The sequence below is a fragment of the Triturus cristatus genome, chromosome 12 (genome assembly GCF_964204655.1).
Source record: "Triturus cristatus chromosome 12, aTriCri1.1, whole genome shotgun sequence".
Lineage (NCBI taxonomy): Eukaryota > Metazoa > Chordata > Amphibia > Caudata > Salamandridae > Triturus > Triturus cristatus.
The window spans coordinates 796,148,270-796,161,084 of NC_140595.1; the positions used below are offsets into that span (position 1 = coordinate 796,148,270).

The 12,815-nt window shown below is 46.6% G+C and overlaps 1 protein-coding gene across 2 annotated transcripts in view; it reads right to left on the reverse strand.

The window, feature by feature from the left end:
- The window catches only part of ACADVL (acyl-CoA dehydrogenase very long chain), a 124,773-nt gene extending 112,897 nt beyond the window's left edge, over window positions 1-11,876 (reverse strand). Inside the window, exons 1-2 of one of the 2 annotated variants that reach the window (XM_085640115.1) lie at window positions 11,663-11,876; window positions 6,253-6,325 (exon numbers count right to left, since the gene is read on the reverse strand). In XM_085640115.1, the coding sequence (XP_085496241.1) occupies window positions 6,253-6,325; window positions 11,663-11,727 (138 nt within the window). In that variant the 5' untranslated portion in view covers window positions 11,728-11,876. The remainder of the gene's footprint in view (window positions 1-6,252; window positions 6,326-11,662) is intronic. The other variant, XM_085640116.1, reaches the window with a different exon arrangement.
- Window positions 11,877-12,815: the final 939 nt, after the last annotated feature.

Below are 12,815 nucleotides of genomic sequence, written 5' to 3' on the forward strand. Positions count from 1 at the left end.
AAAAAGGACTGACGCATTTTTTCGGATGAGGAGAAGACGTTCCGTGAAGACGTTGCTTGCGTGGTAAAGACGGTCATGGAAGCAATACGCGTTGTGAAGACGTTTACGAGGTAAGTATACCGTTGTAAACGAAACGCGTAGAGAAGCCTTCGTGGTAAAGGCTGTTTCCCATACAGGAGGCACCTGTGCTCTATTTACATACAGGAGGCACCTGTCAACTCCCCCTATGCTCTCCCTGTATGCAGAGGAGACCCCCGTCAACTCACCCTGTGTTCTCTCTGTATGCAGGAGACCCCCCCCCGTCAACTCACCCTGTGTTCTCCCTGCATGCAGGAGACCCCCGTCAACTCACCCTGTATGTAGGAGGCACCTGTGCTCTCTTTACAAACAGGAGACAATTGTCAATTCCCCCTGTGCTCTCCATGCAAACAGGAGACACCTGTGAACACGCCCTGTGCTCTCGCTGCATTTAGGGTACACCTGTGAACTCACCCTGTGCTCTCCCTGGATGCAGGAGACACCTGCGAACTCACCCTGTGCTCTCCCTGCATGCAGGAGACACCTGCGAACTCACCCTATACTCTTCCTCCATACAGGAGACACCCGTTAACTCACGCTATGCTCTCCCTACATACAGGAGACAGCTGTGAATTCACCCTGTGCTCTGACTGTATACCGAAGACACCTGCGAACTCACCCTGTATTATCCTTGCATATAGGAAACACATAATCTCAAACTATGCCATTCCTTCATACAGTAGACACCTATGATCTCACACGGTGCTCTACCTGTATACAGGACACATCTGTGAAGTCATCCTGTGCTCTGCCTGCATACAGAAGACACCTGTGATCTCACCCTGCACTTTTACCCTATACTCTCCCTTCAAACAGGAGACACCTGCGATCTCACCCTGTGCTTTCACCCTATACTCTCCCTTCATACAGGAGACACCTGTGATTTCACACGGTGCTCCACCTGCATACAGGAGACACCTGTGATCTCACGCTGTGCTTTCACCCTATACTCTCCTTCATACAGAAGACACCTGTGAACTCACCCTGTGCTCTGCCTGTATACAGAGGACTCCTGTGCTCTCATGTGCCCTCCCTGCAGACAGGAGGCACCGGCTGCTTGTGAGTCGCTCCTCTGCCCGCTCGCAGAGACGCTGTGCTCAGCCTCTCACATATAACTGGATTACCTCTTCATCCCCCCCAGGGGTGATGTCGGCTTAGACAAAGATCAAGAACCAGATTGGATTCACAGGAGAAGAGCAAGTCCTCACCTCCCCGCCACCCTACCTCCCCAACACACAGATCACTGCCGCAGATTTTAAGGTGGAGAAATAAAGACTTCCAGATTGACAGGTCATGGAGTATTCTAAAACTGGCAGACGGACAGTGCGTGTTTCCTTGTCAGGGAGGGCGAAGCTGCTGGTGATGACTCTATGGGAGAGGAGATTCAGTTTGAAAAGGTATCCCCCGCCCGCTCCCTGAAATGTCTGGAGGTCTACTGCTGGACCAGGCGGTCCAGATCCCTGCTACATGGTTGTGGTATCTGCATAGAACGTGCCCAGCCAAACCCATGGCCCTCATTACCGTAGCCCAGGATTATCCTGGACAGCCGGCCTGGTTTGGGCCCTTCTGGACCTACGTTGGTCACCCAGTTCCCTAAGCCGCTTTACCTTTTCTGACACTTTTAGGTGTTTTCCAGTAGCCCCAGGACCCCAGGGCAGTGTGCAGAGGAGGCTGTGAGGACATGTCACGCGTGGAAGTGTTCCCCAAGTGGCCATCTTTGCATAAACATATCTGTGTACAGGTCTAGCATTACATTGGAAGTTCCATCGTGCACACCAGAGTACACACGTGGCATTATATCACTTAAACAACTCATGTCCTGACTTATTGTGAACACACAAGTGTGCAGTCAGAAGCTCTGGAACAGAATTACTATTTTGTGTGAAATGATTGATCATCTATTAGTGTGTGTGGATTCACATTTGAAAGCGCTGTGCCAGGCGGCAGTTCAACATCACACACATACCGCGTACATGTCTAGGGTTGGACGACATGCATGTGGAGGACTGTGTATCATGCCAGAGTTTCAGGTGCTGGTCCTCGTATGCAATACCAGTCCCCGCCGGGGTGTGTGTAGCACAGTGATCCACCTGCCCAGCTCACAAGTAAGCATGTAAAACGGATTTAAAGGAGCCATCCCTCGAATGATGCCACGACACATCTCAAATCCCAAACATACGTCATCAGCATTCTAGCATGACTATTGTTGGCGACAGTTCCAGATGGACGACTGGGTAAAGAGAAGTGTTTTTTAAAAATGTTATTTACATAAGGGGGCTCCTCTAATCAGAATTAGCTATATAATTACCGAAACATCGATCTATGTGGAAATTGGAAACCATTACCTCACCCCACTTAAAAAATAAACTTTTAGCACAACTTGTATGTTTTGGGCACCGCTGCTCCTCTGATTTCGAGGAGAGGGTTTCCCAGAACTCCACTCTCATCCTCCTCACAGTCCAAGCCAGATCTGCTCCAGTCTGCCTTCAACCCCAAGGTTCAAAGTTGGGGCTGTCTTGTCCATTGTTGAAACCCTGCGTTTCTTAGGTACAGGGATGGGGTGAACTGTCTGCCCAGTGCCCCGAAGCAGAGGCTTGAATGGATTTCAGAAGGGTAAAAGGCATCAACAACCTGCTCATGCCTTGGGTTTTGTGGACTCAGCGGGTCCCCAACATAAGAATTCAGCGGCCTTGAATCTCCCGGAGAGAGCGCGCGTCTCAGACACAGCGGATTATCAATAATGAAAATACGAACGATGGGACGTCCAATGACAGGTAAGAAATGTTTCCATTTTACGACAAGCATTGCATCAGTAAAGTCACTCTTTGTTGATGACGTCTTGTTGACAAACGCCTCTCCTAAAGATCAACAAGCATTGTCAGCGCCTTCTTCCTCTTTGATGCGCAACAGCCACCCCTTGCGAACAAGCATGAAACCATCAATGATCGATACTGGGATTGTGAGAGCCTCACCTGAGATAGAATGGAATGACAGGACCACATGACCCTGTGGAAGAGAAGATTTGTGGTGTGCGCAAGGCTGGTCTGTTTATGGTTGAGAAAAACATCCTCGTTGGCGACCACATCAAAGCATAAATTACCGCTACTGCATAATCTGCCACAGGTTTATGTCCTGTACCATGCGGGATACTGTTAGCGTCACAGGGTTACCCCATGAAGAGGTCGTCTGAGCCACCCTGGCCAGTGCGGGAAGAGCGCAGCAGGACAGGGAGGTGCGCTCGCGCGAGATTTAGTTGTAAATTTGTTTGCATTCCCGATGATTTGGAGGAGGAGGCCTGGGGAAGTAGAAACCGTTTCCCACCTCCCTCCCTCCACAGAGATACTCAAGCTCTCCCAGTCCAAGTTGCTGATTATTTCTGGCATCACCAGCACTGCCCACAATAACGGATCAGTCTGAAAAATGATTCTAGGGCCAGTTTCTGCAGAATCTGCCGGAAGCAATGCCAATAATAGAAGCACCTCAGATGAGATCCAGACCTGCAAACTCTCAAGCCATTCTCTGAAAAATCTATGAAGCTTCCTCTTCAACAGTAGCCGTGGACGTCCCAGAGCTCACCGGCTGCCGTACCTTTACCCTAAACAACTGACGCCTTGAGGAACCAATGGAAGGCTCGCTGCAGCGTCAGAGTGAGTGAGATGTGGGAGGGAGGGCACGAAAACAAACTGCAGACGCATGAAGATAGCGAAACCCACTGACTTGCCCCAGATGACATTTCGATGTTTAATTCATGAATGGAAAGGCAGTGATAATGTTTGAGCTACGGTGAGCATTAGAGATCTTTGCTGTGATTTTAAAGAAAAGGCCTGCATGTCGATAAGGACAACACACCATTTCAAGAAGAACAAAGGGGAGGAGGATTACTAGCCATGAAGGCCCTTGCTTCATCTTCTGAGGTCACTGGCAGAATGAAGAATAAACACCATGATCAGAATTTGCCCGCGCCCAGCTTCAGAGGCCAAGCAGAACCTGATGGGGAGCGGAGTGCTGCTACACATAGGCATTCAAAGAACATGGTCACACCAAGCCCAGTGATTCCGGACCCGGAGGGGAGACACCGCAACGCTTCTGGCAAGAAAGTACTATCCACTGCATGAACTGCAGTCAAGGCTTCACATATCCTACCTTCCCTCTGCAAGCAGAAGCCCTAGATGTGGAATTCCAGCCCAACACTTCAGAACACAACACCTCAAGATGAAAAGCCAAAGCAAAACCTATCCGCACAGGAGCACAGCAGCGTCATCATTTATCACTTGAGACAACGGTTGAGACACAGAGTTAAAAAGTGGGACAATGGTGCAGTTTGAGATGACCAGGTTAGAGGTGCAGAACCTGCTTCACCTTAGAAATGCAACTGAAATAATAGAAATGCCCGTCCATGATGAAGAACAAACTGATGAAGCGTCACAATACATCAAATCCAGTACTGAGACAGCCAGGTCGATGGCCTCACTCCAAACTCAGAGGGGTTATTCCTTTAACAGAGTGAGAGGAAGAACAGAAGCTGGAGAGGATTGCATCCCTTTAACTCCCACCAGTCGCTTCGTAAATCTGTTTACAATCGGCCAACCCATGCCAGCAATGATGCCAGCCTACCACGTCTAAGAACAGGCATATGGATCAAGCCAAAGCAGAAACCAAAAATATATATACAAACCTCATTTCATATGTTGTCCACGCGCCACCCAAGTAAGTAGAGGACAGGAGTTCTCAGCACTTGGAGGTGGTAAAATCTATCACTAAGGACAGCTTGCTAACGGATACTGACTCATTAGGTCCCTCTTTCGAGTTTGGCAAGATGGCCCAAGAAAGGTATTGCAAAGGGAAGGCGAGAGGTCACTAAAGTCTTTAGAGAAGGACATTCTCTCTGTGCTCATGCAAGAACAGAAAAGATTCAGCAAAATCAACGACACAATCGGCTAAGCTCCAGGCAGTTCCTCGTCAAATCAAAATGAAAATCAGGGGCTGGAAACCCATTCCAGACCGGTCTCTCCTGAACAAGTATTTGAAAAAGCAATCCTTCAGGATGGCGACACTTCTAGATATCCCCCCTCCCCATTCTTGAAGATGAGTCTCCTTTGTCCTACTGTGGTCTATTTGCATGAACTCATTCACCCGGGTAACTGACAACGTTTAGGTTTCGCGACTAACATCTAGCACAGAAATAGGAAATATTCTGTAACAGCAATTGGGCGCACTGGAGGTAATTTTGGCTGGATTTATGGCAGTCTTATCTCCTGCTTTGGGCACAATCACACCTAACATATTCTCGCTCCAAAAATATGTGCCTTCGACACTAAAAAGCATAAGAGAATCAAAGGCTGCAGCTCGGTTCTCAAAGCCAATCATTAAGGGAATTATGCAAGGCCTTTTCTGTTCCTTTGCTCCAGAAAACAAATCAGTGAATACCTGTGATCTTAAAGTGGTTCTTAATGTGAGTTATTCCTTTGGTCCTCTACACAAAATATGAGGCAGGGAAGCAGAGACTTCTATGGCCCAATATATCTGCAAGGTGAGGTGGATAAATCAATAACTATTTTGTCAGTATTCCTATATCACTTCCTTCAAGGACAAAGTCCTACAAACCAATCTCTACCAAGTTTACTTTGAAACTTCATTTCGAATTTGATCTTAATTCAATCACCCCACATTTTTCAAGATTCTTCTCTTAGAAGACAAATTCCTATACTCCCTGGATGTGAAAAGGTGCCTACAATGTTTTATTCGGAGATCCTGCGTCTCCAAAACAAGATTTGCGTTACCATTCCAATCCATGTATTTTTACTGCTCACTAGCCTTAATTCAAACCATGTGAATACATGAACAATTCAATGATGGAAAGATAAAAGTTACTCACCTGAAATTACAATTCACCTGCATTGGGTGATAGCTACTGATGGCGACTACTACTGTCGATCACATTGACTTTACAAGTTAAGATGTAAGATGGCCGTGCTATTACACAAGCAACAGAGAATCCAGGTGCATGCTCTAAATAGAAGTTAACACCATAGTCAGGCACATGACATACAGACCAGCCAGGCCCCAGCCTGAAGACAACAAACAGCTCATCCTCAGATAATCCAGCAAGTATGCAACTGTGTTCCACACACCAAAAATAACAGAAACTAATCATGTGAGTTTGCAACCTCTTACCTCAGCTGTATGAGCAGAGTAGCATCGTGGTCCCAACGTTCTGAGAGCAGCAATCGCTGGGGTCCGGCAAACGCTAGAAAAGGAGCGAATAAAGAGATGCTAAGTATTACCTGGGGCCGATGGTGCACCCATACTTGCCTTTCACCAAGCAGACCTGTTTGCTTGTTGCTCTTGTCCTGCAGCGATCGACTTCGTTTTAATTGTACAGAATTTTAAACTATGGGTCTGTCCAAATCAACTCACTAGCGGTCAGTCGAAAAGAACTCATTTACTGCGTGTCTTAGAGTTGTGGCCAGGCACCCTAACTTGGTGATCTGGAGAAGTTTCATGGCTACATTGCCCCCCCTATTAAAGGGCTCAGCGTTGCCAGGGCAGCTGTTGCGCTTTACAAAACTGCTAACATAACATAACATAACAATAGTTACTGTATAGCTCTCGACTTTGAATGTCCACACCCCAACTCTCCAGGAACACGGTTGTATTCAGCCTATCATTGTTATTTCAACATCTATGACTGTTCCCAAAAGGGCCCGGCCCATCCCCAGGAAGGTGGCGCTTGTCATACCAGCAGTGTTACAGCAAACAAATGATGGACGGAATGCTGACAAGGCAAACATTCTCCCCCAGTCGAAAGATCTGGGTTAAAACCATCGTTCTTTTGCCCACTACGACACCCCAGTTTGGACCCAGCCATATGCAAATCAGTCTTGACCCTGTGCCCCAGCAGTGCTTTAAATGGGCCGGTACCCACCGGTACTAAGTACCAGCTCTTTTCAATTCTCACCCTTTGAGTATTGAAACAACTTCTTCACCAGGGAGAGAATCGCTACTCGGAGGAACAGCACGGCAGACCAGTGGAATGAGTGCGACAGTACCAAGCCGTGGATCAGTGCTGCTCTACACTGAGCTGCTGGTGAATCCTCAGCAGCTCCATTGCTGCATCAGGGATGCCCGGGGTTTGCACAGTTGGCATTCTATGGGGATTCACAGTGCAGGGTCCATTGGCACGGTCAACCCCATTGTAGGTGTGCGATGCAGGGCTGGCTGTCTGTCCCATGGGAAGCTGGACATTAAATCCTAGTAGTGAAGATATTTTGTTTGCAGATCTGAGTGGTTTCGTGCTACAGAAGAGTTTGGGAGTCAAGAAACGACGTGAAAAAAGATTTGAGTTCTTTGTGGACGCAATTTTACATGGGCAAATAATTAAGCTACATTTAGTTCTCCTCAGTGCCCCGTTAAAGGGGGGAGAGGAACACGTGAGAGAGGAGAAAGAGAAATAAAGCGAGGAGAGTGAAGACAGGGAGCAAGCAAAAGACAGATATCACTGAAAGGGGCAGATTCCATAGCGATGGCATTTGATTCAAGCAAACAACTCTCTCTGAAATATCAGCTGAGCCCCCTTCCAGCACCAGTTATTTTTCATTTTCAGCTATTTCGAACCTTATAAACGTGATGCACTTGCGCCCAAAGTAAGCAACGCTCATGCTTTAAATTGGTTCTGTGCAGTATGGGGCATTTCATTCTGCGTCATGTGTTTGGTCTTGGCAGCGCTAGTGTTTTATTGAAGGATTTTGTGCAATATAGGCAGGGCCTCTGGAATTATGCATCGGCGAGGACCAAATTATGTGGCAGGGTTGACTAAATTAAGCAGCAAGAAAAGGCAAAATATGATGCTTAATGCAGGACTTTTTAAGATAGTATTACTTTTTTTGTCATTTTTACATATAGTAACACTGTCTGGTAAAAGATTTCACCTTAATAGTATCCGTTTAATACCCCGATAAAGCAATAGAAAGCTCAAAGATGATAAGCCAACTTTTGCGAAGTGCCTTCCACTGCACAGCAACATTTGACTGTGACACCATGTTTCCACTAACTTGATCCATTTAAACTGTAAAAAAAAATTTGGGGTAAAATCTGCAGAATATGCAGTAGATGATGGTTTATGTGCAAATGCGGCAATTCCATTATTTTGCGGAAAATGCTGCAGAATCACATAATTACAGAAGCCCTGAACATAGGGTTGCAAATCAGTGCCCTGAAATGCTTGCACCAGGTGTTTGACCGCTGTGACGAGGCTAATCCTGTTTGCCACTGATTCTCTGGCAGATAGCTCTGTCTGGAATATGATCTGCATGAATGTCAGTCTGTGAGGGGAACAATGCGCGACTGGTGGTCTGGCGGAGGTGTCTAACCCTGTGCATTGCATGTGCACATCTAGACCACAGGAGACGAGACAATCTGGAGATAGGGTGAAAAGGAAAAATGGGAAGAAGGATAAAGGTTGGAGAAAGTGGGAAGGTGATACAGAAAGAGAAGTTGACAAAGATGAGAGAGTGATAGAAGAAAGAATGACGGGTGAAGACGAGAAATATTATGTAAAAGAGGAGGATTCAGGCAGGGAGTCACAAAGATAGTTAAAGAGAAAGGACGAAGGGACTTATGGAAAGTATTTGAGAGCAGAAGGACGTCTGTGGGAGATGCGGAAAGTGCAGTTTTTTAAATTTAAAAATGTGTTTAAAATGCATCACTTGAATGGGAGGGGGGGCTCCACATTCCTGAAGAAGTAGCGGGGCTCCAAAATTCACGGAAATACTACTTTCCCTCATATAACGTTATATGCTGAAATGAAGTAAACGTGAAACAATAATTGTGAATATTCATGCTAAATATTTAAAGAGGCTCCTGTGCCCTTTAAATACAAACACACAAGAGGAACTATGAATACAATGTCAACATTGCCATGAAGTCAGGTGGCGCGCAACAACACAGGGTACATAAAGAAATTATCAATGCATATTTTGTTACTCATCCCATGGAGTGCCACAATGTTTGTTGTTGTTCCAATACTTTACATCAATGTAGTTCATTATTTTTTAAATTTAAACTGACTGCTACCATGTTAGGTAAATACAAATTAATACACAGTTCAAGGGAATTACAAGAGGTGCTTTAAAGGAAGCACCATCGTTGAATAAACATGAATAATATAGCTAAGGAGACGCAAAATCTGACAACACCAGCCGGATAATGGTACGTTCTTCTCTAGATTTCTTTCTCAGATTGCACACAGTATCCATTAATGTGGATAAGTGAAAATTAAAAAGGTCTTCATATGCCATAAGCAATCTGCACGCATATGAAATTTGAAAAACTGCTAAATGTATCTTTACATATGTAAAACTCTTGATATAGATAGCAGAAATGTTTCTGTATCCTCATGCACCATTGTGCAGGAGAAAATCTTAATCTTGTTAATGAATGCTTTCCTTTTAGCCCGCCCCTAGCTCCACCCCAATCTCCACCCTTAGTCCGCGGCTCAATTTGGGGAGTACCTGCACTTATCTCCCCCCAATTAAAGCACTGCATACCGGTATGCAACCCTACCTGTTGGGCAAGGTGCAAACTCTAGTCTTATTTGCTGGAGTGTACGCCTTTCGCATGTATGCACATGTACAGCCAGAACTCTCAGTACAAGGCTTGCAGAGTGCTTGCCTTTCCATTATCTTTCCTTACTGGCTCCGTTCCCATCTCCTTCACTCTGCCTCCCAAATCAACGAGCCTGCATCTCTCACAGTTTCTCTCTCTCTCCGTTTCCCTTCCCTCTCGGTTTCTCCTATCTTTGTGTGCCTCTCCATTCTCTGTTTCGGTCTCCTCTACATTTAACTGCCCAGTTATCTTAATGAGGCGCCTGTTTATCTCTCTTCAATCTTGAGTTCACCCTTGCTTCACTGTCTCTCTCTAGCTCCCTACTAGCTCTTTCTTTTCCTCTCTTCCTTCCCATGGTTTATCATTTAGTCTCTGTGCATCTCACCCTCTCTACATTTGCCTGTCTCTTCCTTCCTCTCCATTATCGCGTTCCTGTTTTTCAAACGAGATTTACAGGTCACCGCCCTACGGTCTCTTCTTCAACCCTTTCGGTCTCTCACCGTGCACCCTCGGGTGTTTATTCTTAGTTACAGCTTGCTGTTTGTTCTTGTTTCATTTTCATCTCTTCCACCCTCCAGCAGTATTCCTCATCTTCACCGAGTTGCTGTCTCTTTCTCATTTTCCCCTGCTATTTTTCCTCTTTTGCTCTGTTTGTCGTATCCATCACCACCATTCACTGTTTCCATTCCTAATCTTCTTTTTTCTGTCGATCGTACTCTTTCATTTTGAGTCCGTCTTTCTCTATTCTCTTTGTTTCCACCATCTTGCACTTTGCCCACTTTGTATTTTGCTCTCGTCCCCGTCTGCCTATCGCACACCACAGCTCTTCCTTAATTCCTTTTTTTTCCCAACTGATGGTCCATCCTCAGTCTCTTTCTTCTATCTCCTTCCATTGTTCTTCCCCTCGGATCAATGGGCATGTTTGTCCTTCCTGCTCTTTCTTTCCCAAATTGGCTTACTTGCATTATTTTGCTTCCACCACCTTGCCATTATTGTCCTACTTTCAATTTATTTTGTTTCTCTTCCACCCTGTGTTGTAATTTGTTTTTGCTCCTAAGCTAGTTTTTCTCACTCCCCAATTTCTCGCTCTCTTCTCACCAGTCTCTCGCCGCTTCTTCCTCCTTTTCCGTGCCCACATTTTTTTTGGCTCGGTACTTTCCGTCTTTATTTTCCTTTCTCTTTCCCTAGTGTCCGCACTGTCTTCATTCTCCCGTGTATCTATCAGGTTTACTTCTCTCCTTTGCTCCTGTCGCTAGATCTTTGTTCTCATGCTCCAGTTCTTGCTTTGCCTGTCTCTCACTATACCTCCAACTCTCTCTTCCCTTTCTCCCCGTCTCCTTTCTTATGCTTTTCTCACTTCCTTGCGCGGTTTTCTACCCCTCTCTCCACGCTTTCTTTTGCAGTCTTTTGCTCTGCTGCTTCATGCCTCTTTCTGCATTGATGTCAAGTGGTCCCCGACAGGTGAGACACATGCAGACAGTCATGTTTTCTTAACCCAATCGAACACGTGTTTAAAGTCCAATTCCTGCAATGGAAAACAAAACTACCCAGTGCTAGAATGTGTCTGAATGTGTCACATAGAAGTCCATTGTTTTGGGAGCTAATAAACAATTTACAGTCATGCCTAAAACAGATGTTACATGTATTTTTATAGCGCCATCAGCGGATATATGGCACTGGGCAGGTCTATCTTATGCCCCTCTCTGGTCCACCCTCTTTCTGCGTTTGTCTCCCTCGCCTTAACCCCAGAGAGAGGGTGTTAGACACCGTGCTGTGCGCCTGACTCTCCACTCTCCTCTCCACTCTCCTCTCCTCTCCACTCCACTCTCCTCGCCCCTCTCTCCCCTTTCTCTCCTCTCTCCCCTTTCTCTCCTCTCTCCCCTTTCTCTCCTCTCGCCCCTTTCTCTCCTCTCTCCTCTCTCCTTACTCCTGCTGGGGTCTCACAACTGCGGCCCGACCCCACCTCAGTTCTGAGACTCACCCCTGCGCCCCAGTGATCCACAGCGCCCTCTGACAGAGGGCCGGGGCCAGCCTCGCACTCTGCATCCTGGAGCTGTCTGTACCGGTGAGCCTGCTGGAAGGAAGGAAGGGCAGCTCTCGCCTGGGTGCCTCGCTTCCTGCCCGGGCACCCGGCCTCTCCTCCTTGCCCCGCCCTACTCCAGGGTCACCTGGCAACAGCGCTGTCACACAAAGCAAGGTCACCGGAAGCGCCAGTGCATCCTGCCGACAGCACGCTGGGAGGTGTAGTCTTCACTTAGCTCTCCGAGGCAAGTTCCGCCACGAGGCACGCTGGGAGATGTAGTCTTCGCCTGCTAATGCGCGAAAAGATGGCGTCCGCAGTCTAGTGGAGGAAAGTACGTTTTCAGCCTCCAAAGTTAATTGAGAAGAAAACATTGTTGGGTGATGATGAGGTGCGAAAAGAGGCGATGGTGATGCCTGCCAAGGGCTAGGTTTGTGCGTTTGTCACCTTTCCTAGCTAAAGTACGGGCCTTATGTACACATTTTAAGATTCTGTAAAGGTCCGGACATGCTTCTTAAGTAGAACTTTGTATGAAATCGTCTGTATTTCTTTTTAACATTGACTCCCTGTCGTGGTTTACTTTAACTGTCAGACAAGGGTCATCTGGGCAGCTGTAGAACACATTTTAAAGTGTTTTCTTCTAACCTTTACTGTTTAAGCATGTAAGGGAAAAAATACCATCTTTAGGTAATTATTGGGTCTTGTCTAGGCAGCGCATGCACTGTCTTAGAGACGTGGTATTCAGTCTATGGGCTTTAAACATGCCCAGCACTTTCCATTGGTTCTTTCGTCTGCCTTTACAAATTCCTTTGTTTTCATTGGTCAATAGCAAACATTGGTCCAGCTTTGGGCTCTTTTGTTCCACCCTGAGGCACAACCATGTTACATGGATCCTTTAACTATGGGCCATATGGTTTATCTCAGTGCAATACTTTGTCTTTTGCTCTCTCCTCGCTACTGCTCCCGGTTCACAAAGTCTCCTCTGCCGTTTCCACAACAACATCTCCCTCCCCTCGCAGCTTGTGTTTTTTTCTGGACAGCTGCTGTTCGCTCCCTCCCTGGACTGCAGCTGTCTCCTCCTCTCTCCTGCTTGTCAGGCTCTTTTCTCCTGTAG